Source organism: Balaenoptera acutorostrata, chromosome 14, assembly GCF_949987535.1.
Source record: "Balaenoptera acutorostrata chromosome 14, mBalAcu1.1, whole genome shotgun sequence".
In the NCBI taxonomy this organism is placed as follows: Eukaryota; Metazoa; Chordata; class Mammalia; order Artiodactyla; family Balaenopteridae; genus Balaenoptera; species Balaenoptera acutorostrata.
This window is the reverse complement of record NC_080077.1, coordinates 14,398,324-14,425,288: the sequence shown is the minus strand read 5'-3', so window position 1 is coordinate 14,425,288 and position 26,965 is coordinate 14,398,324. Positions and strand designations below refer to the sequence as shown.

Genomic DNA, 26,965 nt, shown 5'->3' with positions numbered 1-26,965 from the left:
CTGGAAGACAAAATGGTGGAAATAACTGCCGAGGAGCAGAATAGAGAAAAAAGAATGAAAAGAATTGAAGACAATCTCAGAGACCCTCTGGGACAACACTAAATGCACCAACATTCGCATTATAGGGGTCCCAGAAGAAGAAGAGAAAAAGAAGGGGCCTGAGAAAATATTTGAAGAGATCATAGTTGAAAACTTCCGTAACATGGGAAAGGAAATAGTCATCCAAATCCAGCAAGCACAGAGAGCCCCATACAGGATAAACCCTAGGAAAAACACACCAAGACACATATTAATCAAACTAACAAAAATTAAATTCAAGGAAAAAATATTAAAAGCAGCAAGGAAAAAAACAAAAAATAACATGCAAAGGAATCCTCATAAGGCTATCAGCTGATTTTTCGGCAAAACCTCTGCAGGCCAGAAGGGAGTGGCAGAATACATAACGTGATGAAAGAGAAAAATCTACAACCAAGATTACTCTGCCCAGCAAGGATTTCATTCAGATTCAATGGAGAAATCAAAAGCTTTTCAGACAAGCAAAAGCTAAGAGAATTCAGCACCACCAAACCAGCTTTACAACAAATGCTAAAGAAACTTCTCTAGGTGGGAAACACAGAGAAGAAAAAGACCCACAAAAACAAACCCAAAACAATTAAGAATATGGTAATAGGAACATACATATCAATAATCACCTTGAATGTAAATGGATTAAATGCCCCAACCAAAAGACATAAAGACAAGACCTGAAAGGATACAAAAACAAGATCCATCTTGCTGTCTACAAGATACCCACTTCAGACCTAGGGACACATACAGACCAAAAGTGAAAGGATGGAAAAAAGATATTCCATGCAAATGGAAATCAAAAGAAAGCTGGAGTAGCAATACTCATATCAGATAAACTAGACTTTAAAATAAAGACTGTTAAAAGAGATAAGGAGGGACACTACATAATGATCAAAGGATCAATCCAAGAAGATATAACAATTATAAATGTTTGTGCACCCAACATAGGAGCACCTCAATACATAAGGCAAATGCTAACAACCATGAAAGGAGAAATCGACAGTAACACAATAATAGTAGGGGATTTTAACACCCCACTTACACCAATGGACAGATCATCCAAACAGAAAATAAATAAGGAAACACAAGCTTAAATGACACAATAGACCAGATAGATTTAATTGATATTTATAGAACAATCCACCCAAAAGTGGCAGAATACACTTTCTTCTCAAGTGCACATGGAACATTCTCCAGGACAGATCACATCTTGGGTCACAAATCAAGCCTCGGAACACTTAAGAAAATTGAAATTGTATCAAGCATCTTTTCTGACCACAATGCTATGAGATTGGAAATCAATTACAGGAAAAAACTGTAAAAAACACAAAAAAATGGAGGCTAAACAGTGTGCTATTAAATTACCAAGATATCACTGAGGAAATCAAAGAGGAAATAAAAAAATACCTAGAGACAAATGACAATGAAAACATGATGACCCAAAACCTATAGGACGCAGAAAAGCAGTTCTAAGAGGGAAGTTTATAGCAATTTAATCTCACCTCAAGAAACAAAAAAAATCTCAAACAATCTAACCCTACATTTAAAACAACTAGAGAAAGAAGAACAAAGAAAACCAAAGTCAAGAGAAGGAAAGAAATCATAAAGACCAGAGCAGAAATAAATGAAATCGAAATGAAGAAAACAGTAGCAAAGATCAATAAAACTAAAAGCTGGTTCTTTGAGAAGATAAACAAAATTGATAAACCCTTAGCCAGACTCATCAAGAAAAAAAGGGAGAGGATGAAAATCAATAAAATTAGAAATGAAAAAGGAGAAATCACAACCAACACTGCAGAAATACAAAGAATTATAAGAGACTACTACAAACAACTATATGCCAATAAAATGCACAACCATGAAGAAATGGACAAATTCTCGGAAAGGTACAATTTTCCAAGACCGAACAAGGAAGAATTAGAAAATATAAACAGACCTATCACAAGCAATGAAATTGAAAGCACAATTAAAAATCTTCCAACAAACTAAAGTCCAGGACCAGATGGCTTCACAGGCAAATTCTATCAAACATTCAGAGAAGGGCTAACACCGATCCTTTTCAAACTCTTCCAAAAAATTGCAGAGGGAGAAACACTCCCAAATTCATTCTACGGGCCACCATCACCCTGATACCAAAACCAGAAAAATATATCACAAAAAAAGAAAATGATAGACCAATATCACTGATGAACATAGATGCAAAAATCCTGAACAAAATACTAGCAGACAGAATCCAACAGCACATTAAAAGGATCATACACCATGATCAAGTGGGATTTATCCCAGGGATTCAAGGATTCTTCAATATATGCAAATCAATCAATGTGATATACCACATTAATAAATTAAGTAATAAAAACCATATGATCATCTCAATAGATGCAGAAAAAGCGTTTGACAAAATTCAATACCCATTTTTGATAAAAACTCTCCAGAAAATGGGCATAGAGGGAACCTACCTCAACATAATAAAGGTCATATATGACAAACTCACAGCAAGCATCATTCTCAATGGTGAAAAACTGAAGGCATTTCCACTAAGATCAGAAACAAGACAAGGATGTCCACTCTTGCCACTCTTATTCAACATAGTTTTGGAAGTCCTAGCCATGGCAATCAGAGAAGAAAAAGAAATAAATGGAATACAAATTGGAAAAAAATAAGTAAAACTGTCACTGTTTGCAGATGACATGATACTATACATAGAAAATCGTAAAGATGCCACCAGAAAACTACTAGAACTAATCAATGAATTTGGTAAGGTTGCAGGATACAAAATTAATGCACAGAAATCTCTGCCATTCCTATACACCAACAATGAAAAATCAGAAAGAGAAATTAAGGAAACACTCTCATTTACTCTTGCAACAAAAAGAATAAAACACCTAGGAATAAACCTGCCTAAGGAGGCAAAAGACTTGTACTCAGAAAACTATAAAACACTAATGAAAGAAATCAGAGATGACATAAACAGATGGAGAAATATACCATGTTCTTCGATTGGAAGAATCAATATTGTGAAAATGACTATAGTACCCAAAGCAATCAACAGATTCAGTGCAATCCCTATCAAACTACCAATGGCATTCTTCACAGAATTAGAACAAAAAATTTTACAACACGTATGGAAACACAAAAGACCCCAAATAGCCAAAGCAATCTTGAGAAAGAAAAACAGAGTTGGAGGAATCAGGCTCCCTGACTTCAAACTATACCACAAAGCTACAGTAATCAAGACAGTATGGTACTGGCACAAAAACAGAAATATAGATCAATGGTACAGGATAGAATGCCCAGAGATAAACCCACGCACATATGGGCACCTAATTTATGACAAAGGAGGCAAGAACATACAATGGAGAAAAGACAGCCTCTTCAATACGTGGTTCTGGGAAAACTGGACAGCTACATGTAAAAGAATGAAAGTAGGACACTACCTAACACCACACACAAAAATAAACTCCAAAAGGATTAAAGACTTAAATGTAAGGCCAGACACTATAAAACTCTTAGAGGAAAACATAGGAAAAACAGTCTTTGATATAAACCACAGCAAGATCTTTTTTGACCCACCTCCTAGAGTAACGGAAATAAAAACAAAAACAAACAAATGGGACATAATTAAACTTAAAAGCTTTTGCACAGCAAAGGAAACCATAAACAAGACAAAAAGACAACCCTCAGAATGGGAGAAATTATTTGCAAATGAAACAACAGACAAAGGATTAATCTCCAAAATACACAAATAGCTCATGGAGCTATCATATCAAAAAAAAAATCCAGTTAAAAAATGGGCAGAAGACCTAAATAGACATGTCCCCAAAGAAGACATACAGATGGCCAAGAGGCACATGAGAATATGCACAACATCACTAATTATTAGAGAAATGCAAATCAAAACTACAATGAGGTATCACCTCACACCAGTCAGAATGGCCATTATCAAATAATCTCGAAACAATAAATGCTGGAAAGGGTGTGGTGGAAAGGGGAACCTCCTGCACTGTTGGTGGGAATGTAAACTGATACAACCACTATGGAAAACAGTATGGAGTTTCCTTAAAAAACTAAAAATAGAACTACCATGCGACACAGCAATCCCACTACTGGGCATATACCCTGAGAAAACCATAATTCAAAAAGAGTCGTGTACTGCAATGTTCATTGCAGCACTATTGACAATAGCCAAGACATGGAATCAACCTAAATGTCCATCGACAGATGAATGGATAAAGAAGATGTGGCACATATATACAATGGCATATTACTCAGCCATAAATTGTGTTATTTGTAGTGAGGTGGATGGACCTAGAAGTGAGTCAGAAAGAGAAAAACAAACACCATATGCTAACGCATATATATGGAATCTAAAAAAAAAAATGGTACTGATGAACCTAGTTGCAGGGCAGGAATAAAGAGGGAGACATAGAGAATGGACTTGAGGACACGGGGAAGGGGAAGGTTTAGCTGGGATGAAGTGAGAGAGTAGCATCAACATATATACACTACCAAACGTAAAATAGATAGCTAGTGGGAAGCAGCAGCATAGCACAGGGAGATCAGCTCAGTGCTTTGTGTCCACCTAGAGGGGTGGGATAGGGAGGGTGGGAGGGAGGCTGAAGAGGGAGGGGACATGGGGACATATATATGCATATGGCTGATTCACTTTGTTGTACAACAGACACTAACACAGTATCGTGAAGCAATTATACTCCAGTAAAGATCTATTTAAAAACAACAACAACAACAACAAACACAATATGGTATGGCATAATGATAGACATATAGATCAATGGAATGGAACTGAGCTTCCAGAAATAAACTCATGCATTTACAGCCAAAAAAAAAAAAATGACATGATGTCTGGGATTCACTGTAAAATCTTTATGAAGAAAAGAAATAATGCAGGCAAGTATTTCAAAATCTTGATAATTATTAAATCTGATGATCAGTATAGAAGGATTCTCTACTTACAAGTGTGTTTGAAAACTCATAAATTCAAATTTATAAAAACAGGTGAAAAAAACCTAATAGTTAGAAAAACTCTATAAATCACATAATCAGAGAAATTTGTTAACAAATGCAGCATTTTTCCATACTGAATCCTCAATTCTCAGGACCCGCAAATTTCTTTGGTGTGCGCAATGAAATTGTGTAGCCGCGCCTGTCAGCCACCTGGACAAGTTACCTGACAGTCTTTCAGTGCGTTCTGAACTGACGCCTGATCTCCAATTCGCTGTTGTTGCTTTAGTCTGTTTTCCTGGGTTTCAAACCAAGTTTTCAGACATTGTACGTTATTTTCATATTCTGACCAAGATTCCAGTAAGCCTTCCAACAGCTGAATCTGAACAAACATAATGAAATGAAATTTGCAGTTTTATTTTAGAATCAAATTACTGGCAGGTCACTATTTCCTCCAGATTAAGAATTCTTAAAAGACAGTCCATTGTATATATGATTAAAAATGAATGTTAAAAAGTATAAATCAATGACCATTATTGGTAAACAAGTAAAGAACTTAAGTCAACTTGAGGCAAAGGAAAAAGACATTAAGAGGCATCTTTAATAAACTAAAACCATATGAAATATTCAAAGAGCAGTGGGTACATAGACAGAATAATGAACAGGGCTGAAGAGCTGTTAGAACCTTCAGGGGCCAGTCTCTTCAGAAGCACTTGTGTGCCCAGTGTAGCCATACTATTCGTGGAATGAGTTTTCTTTACAGAGTGTACCCGTTCTTGGCGTTTTCATGAAACACGGACAGCAGAGAACACTTGGCTCACCTTCTCAGTGACTACACCCTGCAGGATTTGCCAGCTTTTATTCATTGCTCCAAGTTGCTCAGCAAAATCAGTCTTATCGCTGCGTTTACTTTCCACGTCCTGACTGCTGATTTGTAGCACAGACTGGTTCACAAAATCGACGGTCAGCTGTTTACAGTTAATGTCAATCTTAAAACCCTAAAAAGGGAAAGGTGAAAATAAGAAAACAACCTTATATGTATAAATGTCTTATATTTTACCAGGAGTTGGAAAGCCTTAAGTAACCTTAAGATTAATATTATCACTTGTGTGACTTAGTCCAAACGGCACAATCGGTATGTATTAATATAACCCATTATCTTCAGAAGTTGAATATATATAATATATGAATATACTGAATATAAATTGAATTTATACATTTTGAATGTATAAATATATTGAATTTGAGTTTGTAAAGATTTGAATTTATAGATATATTGAATATAAATTTTTTTTAGGTAGGAAAGTAGAATTGGACAAATTGTATAATCTCACTATAAAATATTTACAAATTATAGTATTTATTTTTATGATTTCTTAAAATGACACAAAATCTTATTCAAAATTATTCCTAATACTGGACAACTTTCCTATGCCTATAACTAGGGAAGCAGTTTTCTTACTATAGTAGACCTACCTGGTCACTATATATGAAACATATACTATCAGACCTGATTTCCATAACTTGAGTTTTTGAGTTTCTTCAAATAAAACAGTCCTAGAATATGCAAAGCTAAAAACAAACAAACAAAAATGTTTAATTACCTTATATTTCTGAAGGTATTCATGAATTGCCTTGTAACCGATGGAGTTTTTAATACTTTCTTCATCCATTTGAATAACATTTTCCATGAGAGAAATCCAAGCCATGACTTCAGAAATGGCATGGCGAGAAGGCAGCTTATCCATTTGGAGCTGCCCATGTCAGAGACAGAAGAAGTCGCAAGTGTTAAAATTCAAACTCGATTTCTGTTAACCTAAAACTCTATTAATTCCTACTAAAGTACCAACAGAGATAACACTTCTTAATGACATTTTTGGATATTAACCTTGTTAGAAGCTTGAAATTAAACATCAGGCAAACATTGAACAATAATAGTCCTCTTATGTTCACTTGACATCGAATACTATAAACATTGCATAAACACTACCTAATTAATCAAAACACCAGCAGGAAGAAAATATTATTCTTATTTTATAGCTAGTTTTATGAGTATAAAAAAACGTAACTACAAAACATTCAACAGATGTATTTTATTAATTATCTTGTAAAATCTCTGTGTATTATGACTCAGGAATGTTACCACCACACTACAAACTATCATTTTCTAGATTTTTGGCGCTCTCATATTTATTCCAAAGAGCATAGCCAATTTCCTCAGTCTTTCACTAAAACATACTTAGAATCCTGAATCTTCCTTAACATATCATACATTTATGCAAATGCTTGTAATGACTGAGAGGAACAAAAGCAATCATTTAAAATATATATGGACTTCTATGTGGGCAGAAAGATATACAAGTTAATGTGAGATGTTTCCTGCCCTCTAGAAGTGCACAGCTGCTGATTAGAAGGGATAAGACATTTATATGAAACACATCTTTACACCTTGTACACAGTGATGAATGCCAAAGAGAGGTAAAGATAAAATATCTGGGAGTTTCAGGGGAGAGAAGCATAATTTCCAGATAAGAGAGCTACTTACTTCTCTTCCCCTAGTTCTCTTCACCTGTTGAATGTCAGCTCTATTGTAGGTAAGGTTATAGGTCTTTTACATATATTATTATTATTAAATCTTCATAACTACTCACTTTATGAGACAGGTATAGTTACCCATATTTTATTTATGAGAAAACAAAGAATTTAAACATGGACAGACAAGGATTCTAAAACACACACACACACATGATAAAGAAGCCCTTGGAAGACAGGGAATTTATAGATAGGGCATTTGTAGAACCGTTCACTATTTTTTTTTTTTTTTTAATGGGAGAATAGTTGATTTACAATGTTGTGTTACTTTCTGTTGAACAGCAAAGTGACTCAGTTATACATATTCATATATCCACTCTTTAATTTTAGACTCTTTTCCCATATAGGTCATTACAGAGTACTGAGTACAGTTTCCTGTGCTATACAGTAGGTCCTTATTAGTTATCTATTTTATATATAATAGTGTTAACATGCAATACAATGGAAGACATAAAAGACGAGATGTCCAAGACAAAGCTGATTTAAATTGGTGAGCAAAAGCAGATCCATGTACTTTTCCATCTAATACTGCTTACACCAATTATGACCAATTAAACGATGATTATTTCTGTACCTGGTGGAGCTTTTCCTGTACAGTTGGAATATTTGTCAGCAGGTCAGTCCACTGGCCATCAATGTGTGACAGCTCAGAACGCAGGGCAGCTGTGTCCACTTTCTTTAGTCTAAGAAGCTGATTTCCAGTGCTCAGAACAGACGATTTCAAGGTAGATTTTGCATCCACCTCTTTGGAAAACTCCTAAAAGAAGCAGCAAGGTTCAAATCAGGATTAAGTAGCCAGACCCTTCATTTAAGAAAAGAGACTAATTTATTACATAAACAAGTTTTCTTTACATCTTGAAGGGGAGTGGTGATATTAAACACTCTGGAGGAAAACAAAAGCAACGCACCCTTGCCCCAAATGAAAGCCAACATTACTTAAACACTACTTTAAAGAGGCAATGTTGAACCCTACTATTTTGCATAATTATTCAACACACAGAGTGAACATTGATAAATTCTCTATAGCTTGATTTACTAAGTACATCCATTGACAACTGATGTCCTTTTCACCTGTAAGCCAGGTCTGAAAACAATAAAACTGAATCAAATGCTTTAGATTCTTGAGCTTACCAGAAAAGCGTTCAGATGATCACGGACCATTTCCAGTTCTTGAGGAACTGTCACAGATTGTTGAGTCCAAAATTCTAGCCTGTCTTTTGCAGACTGTAACCAGTGGATGAGATCTGCAGATTCACTTTGATATCTGTAAGGACAGTAATACGCCTATTAAGTAAACATCCAATTCCGACTTTGTGCTAACCTGTGTTAGTCACCAATGCTAATTTTAAAAGGAGACACAACAGATTTGGGAGAATAATGCCCTGGGTTGACACTCTCAAATTCCCTTCTCTTAATGTTCATACCTTAAGCAAGTCAGTCTCTCTGAGTTTCAGCTTTCCCTTCTCTAAGCTGCAAATAAAAATATCTTTCTCCTACTCCTTCACATTGAGGCTATTTAGAAAATATTTCATGATTGGGCTTCCCAGGTGGCACAGTGGTTAAGAATCTGCTTGTCAATGCGGGCGACACAGGTTTGAGCCCTAGTCCGGGAAGATCCCACATGCCACAGAGCAACTAAGCCTGTGTGCCACAACTACTGAGCCTGCGCTCTACAGCCCGCGAGCCACAACTACTGAGCTCACGTGCCACAATTACTGAAGCCCGCGCGCCCTAGAGCCCATGTTCTGCAACAAGGGAAGCCACCGCAGTGAGAAGCCTGCACACCGCAATGAAGAGTAGCCCCCGCTCACCACAATTAGAGAAAGCCTGCACACAGCAACGAAGACCCAACACAGCAATGAAGACCCAACACAGCCAAAAATAAATAAACAAAATAAAATAAATAAATTTTTTAAAAAAGAAAATATTACATGATTGTTATTCGAAGTTCTTAGAAATAAAGGTGGCATAAAAATAAGGATTTCACTACGTAAAATCAACCCCCCACCTCTCTTGAATACCTCCCATTGTCCTCAAGAAAAACTTTACCTTCTCAAAACAAACTTTCTCTTCTTTCTCTCCTTCTAAGATTTACTTGACCACCCATGTACAGTCAGTAGGCAGGGGAGACAACAGCTCAAAGGTCAGAGGTATTGCATAATTCCTGCCTCCCCGCCACATTTTTAAGTACATGTTTATACAATTATACAAGAATCCAACTGGAAGCTTTGTGCTTGCCTTTATTTTCCAAACTGTGATAAGTTCCTAGAGGGACCACATCTTCGTCAACTCAGGTACCCAATAGCCTTATAAATACTCTGCAGCACTAATTTAAAAATTTGCGGAAGAGTCACTGTATTACCTGGTCCAGTGTTTCAATATTGTTTCCAATCTGTGAAGTTCCTTAGACACTTTGTTGGTGTCATTTAACCAGTGTTCTCCAAGTTGATTTAGCTGGCTTTCTAGATCTGAGCAGCTAACAGATATCAGAAGCCGTTTCCCATCATCTAGTACCTGATATAATTTGGGCTGGTATTCATTAAGGCTGGATTTCAAATGCTAAAATGATTGAAAATACTGGGTCAAAAAGGTGAGATAATGCAATTTTTCTCCCCTAAAGACTGTAAGTTCTCCATAATGTTACCATTACCTTTTAGCCAAATTTCAACTATTTGCACCCAAGTTTCATTAGAAGCTTCGAGACGTTTCATCTTTATCTAAGTATATAACTTTAGGTGCACTTAAAACCGTCAAAATATAATTATTTCAAGAATAGTGTGACACCAACACAAAGTACAAAATAATGCTTGGTGGAGGCTAAGTTTTCAAAAAGAGCTCTCTCTCAAAAATAAGAAAAAAAAAAAAAGGCTTTCTAGTGCTCTATTAAAAAACAACAAACTAATTATTTCAGGATAGTGTGACTTCAGCATAACAAGCGGAAAACGCTTGGTGGAGGCTAAATTTTCAAAAGGGGCTTTCATTAAAAAAAAAAAAAAAACAAAAGACCTTTCTATGTTCTATTAGGAAACAAACACTTAAAGTAAAAGCACTTGATAAAATATTTGATTGCAAGTTTGTTTAGATCCTGTTAAAACCATGGGAAAGCTTCCAAAGGAAATGTGGCAACTTTTTACACCAAGTTGTCATTTAGACGCTGACCTGGTAGAGCGTTATCCGGTCGATAAGCCTGTCTTCGCTCTCCTCCACCAGACCCACACTCGGGATGCTGGTCTCCACCACCTCCAGCTGCCTGCTAAGCTCCCGGTGGTCCTCATCCAGATGGGACCATGTCTAGAAACACAGCATCAGTCTGTGAGCTAAATATCCTCATTAAGGAAGAGCAGTCCTCTTTGTGTGCAAATATGCACCTGACAGTCTCTTTAAAGACATGTCGGAGATGCCTGCATTGGGGGTTTGCTTTGGGAAGCGAAAGATAGCTTTGAAGCAAGTCATCAGACGGTGACCTTGAAAAGCACTGTGAATGGGCTTTCACTTCTGCAACTAACTAGCTGTGACCAGGGCAAGTTACTACGTTTCTCTGACCTCCCTCATTTTCAACATTAAAAAAAATGGGGATAATAATATCTTGTCCATTGTGAGGATTAAATAGAATAACGTATGCAGCACATCTGGAACACAGCAGGCAGCTGATATTCACAGTTTCATCCTTTACCGCAGTGATGATGAACGAATGACTTAAGTGAAAGGGATGGGTGTGTTTACTTTCCAAAGTAAGTGAACTAAATACATTTGTAAATTAAAAAAACCCACACAGACGTTTAAGAAATATGAATATATAGTATAGACATTCTACTAAGGAGAAATCCCAAATCATTTATTCTAAAATTATAATTTTTAGGGAATTCCCTGGCGGACCAGTGGTTAGGACTCTGTGTTTCCACTGAAGGGGGCACGGGTTCAATCCCTGGTCGGGGAACTAAGATCCCACAAGCTGCACAGCGCGGCCAAAACAAATAAAAGAAAATTATGATTTTTATTCTATTTAAAATCGGAAAATCTTTTTTTAATCATGTGAAGTCTTTTTCAATCATGTATAGCAAAAGTCAGCAGTTTTTCAGTCTGACTATCGAGACCCCAAATATCGTCATGCCCAGTCTGAAACTGGTATTCATCTAGCTGAACTCATGGTAAGGCACAGCCTTTACCTAAATGTGGATAGGGAACACCAGGGTCACAGGCAACACACGATGCTGAGTCTGAGACACCGCCGAGGTCAGAGGAGGCAAATCGCAGGAAGGAAGATGTCTTGCCTGAAGGGTCTGCTGTGCAGTAGGGGGTGTGCTGCAGGGGAAGGGCGGCACCAGAGGCTCACCTCGAGAATGTACTCCAACTCCACACCCCTCCTGTGAGCCCCCTTGAGCACAGCCGAAGCCTGCGCCATCAGGTCTGTGTGGAACTGAGTTTCCCGTAGGACTGCAAAGCTGATAACCTTCCTGAAGAGTGTTTCAGTCAAGATCATATGAGATTCCAGGCCCTGAAAGTATTCCTGCAATTTTTCAGATAGAAAGAGGTCAGCAACTCATTCATTTACTACCTTACAATAAAAATTGCTTCAAACCTGGAAGCTGATGGAACTTGGCTAATATATGGGTGATATTGGTCCTTCCCTGCTGGCCTCCACTTACCCAGGCACTCACCGCTTCCTGCAGAGACAGGGGTCGGGGGGGGTTGGGATGGGGGTCCAGCCTCCTAACTGGCCTCTCCTGGCCCCCCCCCCACTCAAAGCACCTACACTGTGCTGTGCTGCAGATACTCTGTCCCCAAAACAGAGCCCTTCAGAAGCGAACAGCTGCTGAAACACTCGTCCGCCCTCTCCACTCCTCATCCTGGTACCATCTGGGTGGACACCTGCTTCCTCCACCACAGATACTGGCCTCCTTTGTCCCTGGGACACATGAGCGCCCGCTCCCCATCTTCAGCCTCTGCCTGCACTCTGCTTCCTGCAATGTCCTCACTTGACACATTCATAATTTTTCTTCCTCCAGGGCTGGGCTTGAGCTCTACTCTTTTGTACTTAATACTCATGGCCAAGCACAGCTGGACACCCACCAATTGGCATTAATATTTTAAAATTTCCCTCATAACATACCTACACACAGCAGAATTGCAGGCCTTGCACAACCCTACAAATGTGTTTTAAAATATTACTTTCTATACATAAAAATCCCCAGAAGATGGGGAGAAGGTTATCCCATTTCCTGTTCCCAGCACCACGGATGAAACTAAAGGACCAGGAATCATTAACATCAGCTAACACTGAGTGTGTACTACGTGCCAGGTGCCCTATAAACACTTCAGCAACTAACTCATTGAATCCTCATAACAACCCCATAAGATAGGTAGTTTTATTTCCCATTTTACAGACTCTGCGCTACTCAGTTTAATGCAACATGCCCAAGGTCACACAGAGCTCTCCCTCAGAAAATGGTCTGGTCAGGAGGAGCTAGAACCATTATTTTTAACTAACAATTATTATATCATAGAATCTTAAAGCTGGAAGAGAACTTGGAAGTCATTTAGCCCAACATTCACAGAAAGCTGATATTCCTATTACAACCCCGTCTCCCCCTGACAGCCTTGGATGGACTTCTCATGGCCAGGAGGGGGTCTGTTCAATGGCAGCCTACTCCTTTTAGAGTTCTTCATCTATTGAGCTTTATTTCTCTGTTATTTATACTCATTGATCCCAGTTTCCCCTCTGGAATAACTCAGGATGATATTTTATTGCTATGGTCAAAGATTTGAGAAAAACCAGCTGTGAACTTTAAAGCAATGTTTTCAAAGCCAAATGATAAGGCTTTAATAAATCACAAAGTTTTGGACAAGAACCTCTGGGAAAAATAGCAACAAGTACAATTCTCCAAGCACCACCCCCCCAAATCTACCTTTATAAGCCACCAAAGAGCTACGTAATGGTAGAATGTTAATCATCTGTAATCTTAGGGAATTTTTAAAGTTTCCTCATAAGAAATTTCCACTATCTGGGAGCTTGAGTCTCTGAACTGGCAAAACTGTTATTTTTGTAATATTACTAATAATGCAATCTGTGTGTGTGTGTGTGTGTGTGTGCATTAAACAGGCATTCCTTCACAAAGGAGCAGTGTCTAACCTGAACTTGGTTACGGTACACACTGATGGAACACTCTCAGGCCTCCCAAGTTTGGTTATATAGCAAAAGCACTTGCCGTCCCCAGGAGGAAACTCCTGAGGCCCACGGTAACCAGAGGAGCATGTACTTAAGGACCAGAAGAGCCAAGTGATGCATGTGACAGACATAAAGCCCATCCAGAGCTGAGTGGGCAGCTCTGCATTCCCAGAGCAGAGTGGGGAGTTCTCGGCCAGGACAAGGGAAAGCGGAGAGAACACCTAGGACCAGATGAACACATGGGCAGGAGGGATGCAAAGGAAAAGGGCAGAGTTAAGAACGAAGCTGGGCTGCTTTGAAGAGAGCCCCTGGGTTTCCTGTCCACTGCAGTCTACGAAGGAGAAAGCCTGGCTGATACTGATCATCAAAAGTACTGGTATGGTAGGTATTCTTTGTTAACTTCCAAAATTATAGGAATATATACTCTCTAATTTTTCTGTGCTATTGAGTGCCAGTGGGCTTGAATATACATTTGTTGACCATTTTAAAGAGTAACTTATATGAGTAGAAACTCATAAATGATTGATAATGTTAGGTTTTACTAAATATATGTCAGTGAGTGAGAATGTGCTTCCAAAACTACATTTTCTTTCTCTCTGTTTTTTTTTTTTTTTTTACCTTATGTTTGTCAAGTAGTTGTTGGATTTCTTCTTTGGAAGACACGATAATTTTCTGGTCTCCTGCCATCTTCTCGCGTCCGGTCTCCAGCAGGTCAGCCAGATCTTGCAGGGCCCTTTCGTACTGACTCTTGAGTGCAAGATTCTGGTTCAGACCGCCCCGCCGGGAGCCAATGGCCATCATCAGCTCATCGTACATGTCCTAAAAAACAGACAGATACTCACGCTCAATTCAAACCTACCGCTTCATGAGGTACGTTTAACACCTGTGCTCACAGGATGTCAATAGTTTCCGTGGGGTAAAAATGCTGACAAATTGTTCATGTGGCTGAAGGAAATGTCATAGGAAATGTAGTTTTAATTTTTATCATGCTCTCAAATTTTCTAATTTTAGAGTAACTGAATAGAGCATCTTCAACATTTGGTCTGCTAAGTAATAATCAGATTTGGGACTATTCCTTAAATAAAGAGCTACAGAAACAGAGGAGTTTAATGTGAGCAGAAAGACTTTAAAACTTAAAAAGGCAATGTTTTTGCCAAATGTGGTGGGGTAAATAAATAACTATTTAAGCTGGAAAGACATTTTAGCGGACGATGATACACCAAATACAAAATTTATTTGAGCCATATGGACCTGATTAATGTATCATATTAAGGTTTAGCAGGCCAAAATGCCTCAATCTGGAAAAGTTCAACTTTAATGCCTATTTACAGCTATGACGCTTGACTCTTACACCTGACATTTAAGTACTGTCGGAAAACTGTCTAAAAAGGACAGAGTCGGGGCCATGGGCTCATCACATGATGAAATGTTAGATAATGGAATGAGATAGTTGAAATAAAAATGTTCTTTTTAAAATAAGAGGTATTTTATTTTCTCAAAAGTAAGAACTTGTGACCCTGTATTGGACTCATACTATTAATCCTTCAATGGTTCTGTAATAAGGCGTGTGTGCAGAGAAAACCTGACACACGCACACAGTTTTTCTTAATATAACTTAACTGTGTTGCCTTTCAGATGCTACACTTTGCTGGTTTACTATCCCAGTATCTTCCTACCAACCTGAGATCAGATTCTTGCCTAAGTGCCAGATTTAGAAAAACACTAATCCAAAGTGTTAATTCTCTATGCCTGAAAGATGCCAGGAAGTCTGTTTGGATTTCAGCCACCTTTAATTTTTTGTTGTTGTTCTGGAATTGAAACAATGTCTCTTTTCCACTCAAACATGTATGAAATATAAACTATAATTTTGAACTTGAGAAAATACACTTTCTAAAAGTATTAGCTTAAGTGTTTTACCCTTAAAATTTTTTTGGGTGTAGTACAATACAGGGTAGATAGCCTTTTTTAAACTTTTCTAGGTAGGATTGCCAGTTATTAAATTTTCTACAGTAGAAAATAATATGCCACAACTAAACTATGCTATAATGTTTAGCCATCGGAATAATAATAATGTCAAAAAAATCTTCGAAGCATGACAATACAAGAAAATACAAGAAAAGAGTTAAAAAATTTGACACAAGAGTCCTCCAACAAATGCACACAGACTGCCCTGCAGTAAATCTCAAAATATGTCGATTTATTTTATTGTACTAAATATGATAAAAGTTTCAGAAAATGTTCTAAGAGTTACTTGGAAGAAAAATTGGGCCTAAATGACATGAATTTTATAGAGAAAGCCTGAAAAAATAGAGAAAATAATTTTTTCTTGACTTCCAGTTAGGATGTACCATTGAAGCTGAATGCCATTGGTAGAAAACTCTACCTGGAGTTTGGAGAGTTCTTGCACCCAAGGCTGCTCAACCTGCAGCTTATCACCACGCCTTTTCAACTCAGTGATTCCTGCATCCAATTCCTTTAGCCCATCTTCAGCCTGCTGTATTGCCTGTATAAGATTTATGACATTTTATTAAAACTCCCGTAAACAATTTGCCATGCAAAGTATGATTATCGTGTCTCCTTATTTGTTCCTCTCTTCTCCACCTAAAACATTTTCCATGCAACATAAAAATGATGGTCCTCTATTAAACAGAAAAGTGAAGAAGGCCCTTTATTATGCTACAGATCAGATATTTTAAAGGTAAGGAGGTTGGAAGGGCTTAGCATGGAGGGTTGGGAGAACAATGGCTTCCTTGAACAAATAAGGGAAACGGTGAATAGCACCCTGAAAAAGAAGCATGATTTTAGGACGTCTTTAGAAAAAGGTATTCGCCTAAGATGTTCTAGGGGATTGTGTTCTGGTTTTCTGAAATGCAGTTTTGAGCATCTTTGACAAGAGATGCAGTGAGGAAAGAGGAAACTATGTTACAGCATGCTCAGGGACAGCTTACTCCGTTGTGAAATGGGAGGGCAAGCAATCAAGTATGAAAGTGACAGCTAGCGCTGAGCCTTGTCTTCCCCGAGTGAGGTCTACAGAAGCAGGACAAGACATCTACCTGGCCTTCAAGGAGCTTCCAGTCTGCTTAGGAAGCCTGAGTAAACAGAAGAAAAGGAAAGAAGGCTGAATGCGGTTATGTACTAAGCTTGCTGCAGCTCATCCCTGTTAGAGGACTTTGGAGCAGGGAGACACCAGTGAATCCTGGAGCAGTCGAGGAAGGCTTTTGGAAGAAAAGCAACCTCAGCTGCCCTTGAAGGATGAAAAGAACATGGACTCCAAATGGCAGATGAAACACACGTGTCTTATTTTCTCTTTCCTGAGTCCCCACTACAACCACTGCCAATATTTTGTTTGCTTGTTTTCTGGTGTGTTTTTCCTTCATAAATCTACAAGGGCAAGGAAACAGGAAAGAGGGTAATAACAACAAAATTTTGCAAGCTGAACATCAGAAGGATACATGGGACTTGACTTAAGAAATCTGAGAAAGCTGAATCCTAAGGTAGCAGGGTTTCTTTATCACCAAATTAAAGCAACAGGAGTCTCTGGAACCCTGGGCAACATGGGGCGGGTGCTAAATAAGGAGGGTTGGTGGAAAGCTGCTTAAAGAGCACCTTGATTCCCAGATCCCCTTCCTCATTCCACACTGGCTCTTCCCTTCCTTGGTGAAAGACTGAAAGTTCATTTTCTGGAGAAGGTAAAACGGATGTCTCTGGACTGAGGGGCACCAGGCACAGTTGTGGGCTTGAGTCCTTGACTGAAAACAAGGGGATAAAGTGACAACACCCACTGAATGCTGAAAGTGGAGCCCCTACGTCTCCTAGAGTGCTGAAGCCTTGTTTCTACTCTCCAGACAGAAGGGGGTGGGCGGGAGAATATGAAAAGACCAAAAGAAAAGACCTAAAAAATTTGACACAAGGATTCTCCCACACTGATCATCCTTCAATAAATCTCAAAATTGTCAAGCCCCATCCATTCATGAAGTTCCCATTCAGTCTCTCATCCTAAATGTGAATAGACAACAAAGCATTTCCATACATCTGAGAAAAGCCTCTAACATGAAAGACAGAGACCAAAATAAGCAAACAAATTAAAAGCAACCTGGAGGGAAATAGATTATACAGGAAAAACCAACAAATAAAAAACTCCCCCAAAGTCCCCCCAAAACCCCTTCAACCCCAAAATCACTAATATACCAGAGATATTATAAAAGACAATGCATCTATTTAAGAAAGAACAGGATACTACCAAAAAATGGATCATTTGCAGAACCAAAAAGAGCTCTGAGAAGATTAAATGCATGAGAGCAGAAATGTAGAAATCAATAGAAAAGTTTAGAGTTGAAACTGAGGAAGTCTCCAGAAAGCAGAGCAAAAAGACAAAGAGAGAAATGTCCCTTGATAAGAAAGTTAGAGGACTGGACCAGAACATCCAACATCTGCCTAAAAGGAGTTTCAGAAAGGGAGACAGATAAAATAGAGGGATGAAAAATATTTAAATAACTCTTAGAAAATGTTCCAGAATAGAAAGATGAGAGCTGCCAGATCAAAAGAGCCCATTGAGCTCCCAGCCCAGTGGATGAAACAGACTATCCCCAAGGCATGTCACTGTGAAATTTCAGAACACTGAGACCTTTGGGAATTAGGACAATTTTCAATTCCTCAAGCCAACACTGGAAGCTAGAAAACAATGGAGGAAAAGCCTCAAAACTCTATAAAGAACTGACCAAGAATTCTATAAAGAGCCAAGCTATCAGTATGAGTAGTATCTGAGCATATGACTAGAACATTTTCAGACATGCAAAATATTGAAAAATATATCTAGCATGCATCCTTTCTTAGTAAGGATGTGCACTAAGAAAACAAGGAAGCAATACAGTAAAGAGAAAGACTTGAAACTCAGGAAAGAGAAGACCCAGCAGAAGGGAGAAGTGAAGGAAATTCTCAGAATGGTAGTAAAGGGAGATTGAAGAAGACAGCTGTGCAACAGGCTTGTGGGGCAACAGGTCTGTTCTAGGTCAGAATGACATGACTCAAAAGATGAATATATCCCCATGCTTCTGCTACTGTTACCTCTTTAACCCAAGGAGGGTAGAGATGGAATTAGCACTTTTTTAGTTGCTTTCCATTTATTCAACGAAATAATGAGTAATTTATTTTTATCTCTGGAATTTACATTGGTTATATTGGTCAATAGTCAGTAAAAGTGTTACTTGTGATCATACATATCCTAAATTTCACATTAGAAATTCAAGGCAAAGCACTCTTATGGCTGCTCAAATTCTGTTTGGGATTGGGTACATTATAAGCCAAAAATAAAAAATAAAAATAAAAAAGGGTCCTTTCAAGTAGAAGCTATGACACGGAAGAATGATTTTCAATTTGGGAAAAATGAGGGATCTCTGTTAAAAAACAGATGAAATTAGGGTCCAGAAAGATACATATTCACATATAAATTTGCAAACTGTTTTGGATGGTCAGAGAGGGAGAGAGATCTAGATATCTCCTTCTACAGAGAAGTCTTTGAGGTGGTTTCTATTTCAGGTGATTCCCTATGGCCTACCCATAGAACCATTAGAGGTCTACTGAAATTAGGGTATGCAATTCTATTAAAGCACACATTTCCATAATTACTTAGTTTATGAAATGGGATGTTGTGTGTAACATCCTTCCCATTTCCTCCCTCCTCCCTGTTTCCACTGCCAGTACGATAGTTTGAATTCTCATTCCTTCTCCTCAGTGCAGTTATGTGAAGCCTCAGGACGGATACCCTGCTTCCTGACCCTGTGAGCTGTCATGTCAAGCAGCAGATGCAGGAGCTGGCACTGACACTTATCCTCACCCTCAAACATCCCTAGTGACTTTCCACTGCCAGTGGTCTCCAAGGTGAGTATAAGTACCTAAAAGTGTATAAGATGATCAATGAGAATGAAACACTATGTCTTTCCTTTATATACAACCACATGCATTTTTAATTTTCATTTGTGTGTATGCTTTATAACACAGTACCTACTTATAATTTATAAATAAGTAAATACACATATATTTGTGGTGTGTGCTTATTGTTTTAACCAATGAAGTGCGCAAGCAATAAAGTTGACCACTCATTTGTAGAACAAAGTCCAAATTCTCTGACATTCAATAGGCTCTATAAGTTGCTTCAAATTTTCTCTTTGAACCCTACTTCCCCTCAATCACCTTTGCTCATTGTTAAGTTCAGCCAAACAGGATTACTTGCTTTTCTCCCGAAGTGCCCTGAATGGTCTAACATTTATGCCTTTGTTCTTGCTGTCCTCTTTACTAGAATACCTTTCTTCCCAGTCTCTTTGTGTCCAAACTTCTAAGTCCAGTTCGAATTTCTCTTTACAAAATTTTTCCCTAATCCTACCGCTGCTGAAGGTAATCTCCCATCTTCTAAACATCCATAGTGCTTCATGTGTAATGCTACCAGGACGGTCTGACTCCCTGTCCAGTGTCACTGAGGTTCATGTCTAATCTCATTGTTAGGTGGCAAACACCTTCAGGTCAGCATCTGTCACTAACACCTTTTCCTCTCTCACATTTCCTGGTTACACACAGAAGTAAGTGACAGAGTCAATGTAATCTGATGTAAACCTGGTACTTAAAAACAAAACAGATGACAAACAAAAATGCTATAGTAAGCCATTAATATTCCGTAGAATATTTGGAATTTCATAGTAAATCAGTTCTACTCATTGCACTTGCTCTTATGGAAAAAGGCAGCTGTAAATACCTCTATTTGTTCTGCCACAGGCTGTTCAAACACATTTGCCAGTTTCTGCAGAATGATGTATTTGTGGTCAGCCAGGGATGTAAACAGCACCTTCAGATCATTCTAAGGAGGGAAACAACAGGAAGGCTTAACATGTGTAACAGGAAATTCAAAATGGTTGTAATTATAACACACATTCTTAGAAATAATATACAGGGGTAGGAATTTAATTGTTTCCAGAAGAAACAATATTATCTTATGGGAAAGTAAAAGGAACTGGTAACAATTTATACAAGTGCTAAAAAATTTACACAAGTGCTAGAATTTGTTATACAAAGCATTTCCAGCACAACACAGATGGAGACGAAGTACACAGATAAAAAGCAATATTGGTCACCCGAATGTTCTTGTTATTTCTGTAATAAATGAGCACATTTAAACATTGCAGCAGAAATATTACACTAAGGACTTCTAGCTAGTAAAACAACCTGCAGGTGTTGTTGTGTTTGTGGGAAAAATATTCTTCTTCAGAATAATTATGATCCTTTTTTTCCTCTCTCCTCTCCTTCCCTCTCTCCCTCACTTCCTTCTTTCTCCTATTTTCAAAGAATTTGCACAAGCTTATAAAAAGCCATCCAGAAGTTTAGAAGATAAACATTATTCACAATGACCAAAGACATATGAAAAGACAACACAAAAATATCTTAGCTCAGCCTATTCATAAACATTACTCATATAAATGTCCAAATATACTTATATTGAGTTAACTTTGTACAGAAAGGAGATAACTATCAGAATTTTGATACTCAATTCTAAAAGGAATAATGAACTGGAACAAAACTTGAATTATAACATTTTTAATTTTTCTCCTGAAATATCAACAGGTAAGCTCTATTTCTTATTAGTTAGAAACTTCTGCGATGGGCTGGTTGCTCATCATAGGCTGAAGTCTGACTTATCACGTTCTCTTCAGCGGGAGCTGATCGCATGTGTGCATGGTACCAAGATGCAAAAATTCTGACTGTCTCATGAGTAGAAGGATAATCACACCGAAGGAGAAAAAAAGTCTTTAAGGATATATGGCAGCATTATAACACAAAATACAAGGCTAAAGCAAAACAGTAGGTGAATTATGCAGTTTAAAAAGAAATAGAACTGAACATGAGATTTAGAGAAAAGCATACGCTCCGAGGCAATAACTGTCACTAACCAAAACCCAAACCAATCTGCAAGCCTAGTTGCAGACTAAATGAGAAATGATAAGAACAGCACTGGAAAAACGATGCCAGAAACAAGGGTTCTGCTTATGAGTTATGATAATGCTTGTGTCATTCAGCTGTGTTCAGGTAAGTCCACGTGGGCCATTAGAACCATGATACATTTATCTGTTTATATGCATAAGAAAAGATGTTCCCATTCATTTGAACAGATTCAAAAGAAATAAAGTCCTTATTACCCACATGTATTTAGAAAAACATTAGTTCCGTTAATCTAAACGAGTAGATAAGTATAAATAACATGGGTTAGAAATGAAGAGGGTATATGTATTTCCTGTATATCATCCTTACATTTTTAATAGCACATTTTCTATATTAATCATATTCTACTCCAGGTAATAGAGACCAGAGTTCACATTTCTAGAAGCTGCACTAATTACTAGAAGAGACTAGCCACGGAGAAAGTAAAGCAGAGAATATGACTGATTTAAAAATTACTAAATAAAAGACTTTAAGAGGTGCTTATAACCATATGGATGTTGATATTTTCTTAAGAATGAAAATCCAAAGGCTTTAACCATTTCTTAATACCACACTTGTGATACAGCAGGGTATTTAAGGTATCTACATACTACACACATAACAGACATCACAATTTTTTTCTTACAGTTACTGGAATAACTTGTAGGGCATAAAGAGGTGGGCTTCTAGCTGTTTGAGAAACAGGAAGTTTCAAGTTCTAAAATCATTTGTGTTGCCTTGCTCATTCAATAAGAAATTCTTTCATTTTTTACTTTTTAAATAACTTAAAATATTCAACTATAAAAATATCTAGGAAATTTATTTGGGTTTAAGTCTATGAATAAAAGTTTTAAAAATACAGAATAGGTGATAATTAACTTGTGATTCCATGTAGATAACATACTTCTACATAACATCTACCCATTTTCCAGATTGTCTGTTGGGTATAGGATAACGTTAGCGTCTGGCAAAAGTCAATACTCAAAAGTTAACTGGAAAATGAAGGCTACCATTCCAATAAGCACTGAGCACTGACAGTATACCAGGTGCTCAGTGCAAAGTAAAATAAAATGGTTTGTGACTTGACTTTTAATTATATTAACATCGGAACTCTTTCTCTCAATTAAATTGGAGCACAGACATTTTGAAATGTCAGTTTTTGTTTGTGAGTTGGCCACCAACAAGTAGAAACTTGCTGGCAGAAGAAAAATAGAGAACATCATTGAAAGAGAATTTCAAGATTACTTGTTCTTCTCTTGATCCTCTACCCAAAATAAGTTCCAGAGTATTCATGTTTAGTTCAGTTTTTACTCTGACTGGCTATGATTACCAATAACAATTTAAAAGTACCAAAGACACTAGCATAGAGAATGCAATTTGAAAAAGGGAAACATGCCTCCTAGTGATACACCCATTTGCACTTTTAATCCACCTCAATTCATGGCCAATTGACTAGAATGCTATTAAAACTCAGTGTGTTATTTTATGCAAGAGGAATTTTAGAGTAATGAAACAAGTTTCCATAAGTTGCACAACAGTTTAGCTGATTTTAGACATAGTATGTATAGATGTACATGCAATCAGATCTTGCATTCAAGACAAAATACCCAAATAATCAACCCCAGGTTTTCTAACTGAAAGGGAAATGCTCTTTCCTCTCTGTGTACTACACAGCACAACAGATACAAATGCAAATATCCAATGCAGGTCATTCTTCTAAGCCACAGACTTGTGACTATTCACCAGAGTATTTTAATTCTACCCGATATCCTTGCCCAGCCAGTGATACTGCTAGCGACCCAGTCTTGCCCCTTGGTCCATGGCACTGCTCCCATCTGTCTTTTCTGTCAGCCAATGCCCCCCAGATGCTCACGTCAGAGTCCCTGGAGTTCCTCAGCAGTGCCCCTTTCTCTTGTTGCCCAGATCCAAACAGATGCTCCCCTATTGATTCTGCCTTCCAAATATATCTTGACTAGGTCTACTTTTCTCCAACTCCCCTGCCATCATCCTAACAATATAAAATATACAAACATTCTTTGAGTCAAATCCTGGCTCTAGTTCTCGATGGTTAAATAAACTTGGAGAAATAATTTAACTTTTCCATTGGTTTTAGATTCTATATCTATTATCATAAATACTACTATTAACTGCAGCAACAGTAACAAAACTTGCTGAGTGCTTACTATGTTTCAGACACTGTTTAAAGTATTTTAAACATTTTAACTCATTTTATCCTCACAAAGCCCTAAAAGGTAGTTACTGTGGGCATGATTTAATAGTTGAGGATACTTAGGTCAGAGAAGCAGCTAAGGTTATACAGCAGTAGGTGATAAAATCATAATATTATTATTATGTCAATAATACATGTGAAGATTTCTTGTGAATAGAGAAATGATACACAAATGTTTGTGATAATTTTAGTTTATAGTTTTAAGAATGTAAACTACTGGAAGGCAATGATAATTTGTCCCTCTAGACGAATATCTAGAAAATTCCACATTTCCTGGCTAGTGGTACGTTTATTTGACACTTCACAGTATTTTTTGGGAAATCAAAATTTTACATCAACCCCTTGGCCCTAGTTACAGGTATTACATGAATCTGTTTTATAAATCTTCTGTGTTTGCTACAAATAAAATTCAATTAGAATGTAAGTATTCCCAAAGGATGCTTTTTATTACTTCCTGCATGTTTCTTTGGTCTTATGTTTTAAACTCCAGTTTTATCAACTGGAAATTATCATTATAATATGCCATATATATGAGCTTCACTGGTTGAATTTAAAGTTCTATTCAGCCCTAAGTTTGGTTGGCTGATTTTCTCAACCTTCCACTTCTAGGAGCATAAAACTTTGTTTTCTATTCCTTGAGTTCAACCCCCTTGTTTTTCTGTAATGTTCTTACTCTTTGTACCTTTGAAAAAAAACGTAGGTCTATATCATACCTCGATAAGATCCTGTTTATTGTTGAAGGTAGCTGGAAGATGGTGAAACATCTCTTGATAATGTCTTACCTGGAAATTTAGTATTTGCTGAAGTCTTTCCTTCATCTGATGACATCGCTGATTTACTACTGAGTCTAGCAAAGATAACCTGCCCAAAAGACAACCCAAAGTGTCTTCAATAACATCTCGGTTATCACCATTCTCTGGAAAGGCTTGGGAAAACAAGTTCTTGTTCTTATCCATTTCTTCAGACATTTCCTTAATATCTTTGGCAAGAGTCTGGGGTTGATAAGAAAGTGCATTTCAATGTTTAGATCCATGAATTCATATACAAATCGAGTCATTTCCTCATAGGAAGTCCACTATATCTCTCATGCTGCTCAGTGATAATTACATCTAAGGCAAGTTGGACCACTTCTTACACTTCTATAAATATTAGGCAAGTTACTGTTATTTTCCTCAGAAACTTTACATCATTTGCTAATACTAATATATAATATTTGGTGAAAAGATGAGCTTTCTAAAGTGCCATTTAGAAATTCATAATTATTATTTTTAGTCTGTTTCATATGTGGAAGCTTTGCAATGTACAACAGGGTTCCTACAGAGTCCTCAGTTTTTTCCACCTCCTACATACACAAGACAAAGAATAAAAATACAAAACATAAATATCTTTGACAGCTTTTTATATGTAGGCAATTCTTTTCTGCATTATGCTGCTTGGAAATACACCTCATTTGTCCCTTATTAGAACTGTTTTATGCTTGACCTTCTTTATACATAACATTCATTATCCAATGCCAGCATTTCAAGTGCCGTGTAATGTCATACCCTCACAGACACGGGCTGCCAAACCTACCTCTTGGTTAAAGAGGCAAGTTTCCGCCTCTGCTGGTAAAAGTGCTGTAGCAGCATATAAGCGTTCCTCCACATCATCCAGCCAAGTAGAGGTAGCCGAGACCCCGTCGTATAACTTCTGCTCCAAGTCAGTGTTCTGCCTCTTTGTCCCTCCACCCTGAGGAAAAAAAAGGAAGGAACAAAGGATTAATTACAGTGTTTTGAGAAATCAAAGAAAAATACCAGGATGAGATGCTGGGGTCCAGTGGCTCTGCCCTTCCGGGCTAATCACTAGCGCTGGGTCTCAACAGCTCACGCCCAGGGGTGGAGCAACCCGCTGGGACCCCAGATCCACAAGCAGACCAAGCGCACCACGCTACCTGGGCTGAAACCTCCTCCAAGGCCTGGTTCAATCCATCCAGCAAAGACGTCACTGCGGATTTATCCTGGGCCTGTCCGTCCCCTTTGTACAGTGGCATGCCAGACAGGAGCCGATTTGGCCTGCTGTAAAGCTGCAGGCAGACAGGAGAGTTTATTTAGGACCAGATGTACTCTATCCAGGTGTTCTCATTTAGAAATGAACACTGAAACAGATGCTGGAAAAACTGTGTTTATGGAAACCTCTGCTGGAGAAAAACAACCTTACAACACACCATGTCCAATAAACATGATGACCAGATTCAGCAATGGCAACGTTTCCCTGATGGACCAAGAAAAAAAGAAAGAGAGAAAAGAAAATAGTGGAAAAAACACGCCTGAATTCTTACCATAGCCTTCCTCTCAACTTAATCTTGGTTTTAGCACGACCCATGATGAAATAATTCAGCCGAAATACCAGAACTAGACTGATCCCTTTGCTTTCATGATTCCTTTACTTCCCCCCTAAACTCTTTTAGGCAAACACAACGTCTCCCCAGTAAGGGCTATGATATGGCCCAGCACTCAAACGTTTTAATGATGTTTCTGATCTCACTCAGTGTCCTGTAATTTTTTAGAATACCTCACGTTCCCCTTACTTTTCAGGCTGATTAACTCATTATCCTCTAAACATGCCAGGCTCATTCCCCACTGTCGCTGCACTGCTCACCACCCAGCATCTCTTTATAATCCACTGCCTTAAATTCCACACCTCTTCTAGCCACTTTCCACTTTTTTTTTTTTTTTTTACTTTCGTTTCCTTTTTAATTCCTGCTAATGGAGCCTCCCCAGCTGCTTAATTTTTCAGAAATGTCTAAAGTATTTCCTTAGTTGGGTTACGGGTTCCGAGGAGTAGGAGCCATATCTCATCCTGAGGCCAGGTGTTCTGCAAAGAGGTGCTAAATACAGTGGAAGCGAACAAAGAAACATTGCTCTGAAAGACTGACACCTTTTGACCTAATGAACTTGAGGCAAAAAAAAAAAAAAAAAAAAGTGCCTGTTTTTACACTTGAGATTAGT

General features: G+C 37.9%; 1 protein-coding gene across 14 annotated transcripts in view; it reads right to left on the bottom strand.

Annotated features, from left to right (window-relative positions):
• The window catches only part of SYNE1 (spectrin repeat containing nuclear envelope protein 1), a 463,872-nt gene that overhangs the window by 102,984 nt on the left and 333,923 nt on the right, over window positions 1–26,965 (bottom strand). For all 14 annotated transcript variants that reach the window (XM_057527516.1, XM_057527518.1, XM_057527519.1 and 11 more), the window contains 14 exons: window positions 25,909–26,040; window positions 25,551–25,706; window positions 24,761–24,970; window positions 20,532–20,633; window positions 16,170–16,289; window positions 14,405–14,605; window positions 11,954–12,127; window positions 10,780–10,911; window positions 9,983–10,179; window positions 8,752–8,884; window positions 8,195–8,377; window positions 6,633–6,782; window positions 5,850–6,026; window positions 5,255–5,410 (listed from right to left, as the gene is read on the bottom strand). In XM_057527516.1, the coding sequence (XP_057383499.1) occupies window positions 5,255–5,410; window positions 5,850–6,026; window positions 6,633–6,782; window positions 8,195–8,377; window positions 8,752–8,884; window positions 9,983–10,179; window positions 10,780–10,911; window positions 11,954–12,127; window positions 14,405–14,605; window positions 16,170–16,289; window positions 20,532–20,633; window positions 24,761–24,970; window positions 25,551–25,706; window positions 25,909–26,040 (2,223 nt within the window). The remainder of the gene's footprint in view (window positions 1–5,254; window positions 5,411–5,849; window positions 6,027–6,632; window positions 6,783–8,194; window positions 8,378–8,751; window positions 8,885–9,982; window positions 10,180–10,779; window positions 10,912–11,953; window positions 12,128–14,404; window positions 14,606–16,169; window positions 16,290–20,531; window positions 20,634–24,760; window positions 24,971–25,550; window positions 25,707–25,908; window positions 26,041–26,965) is intronic.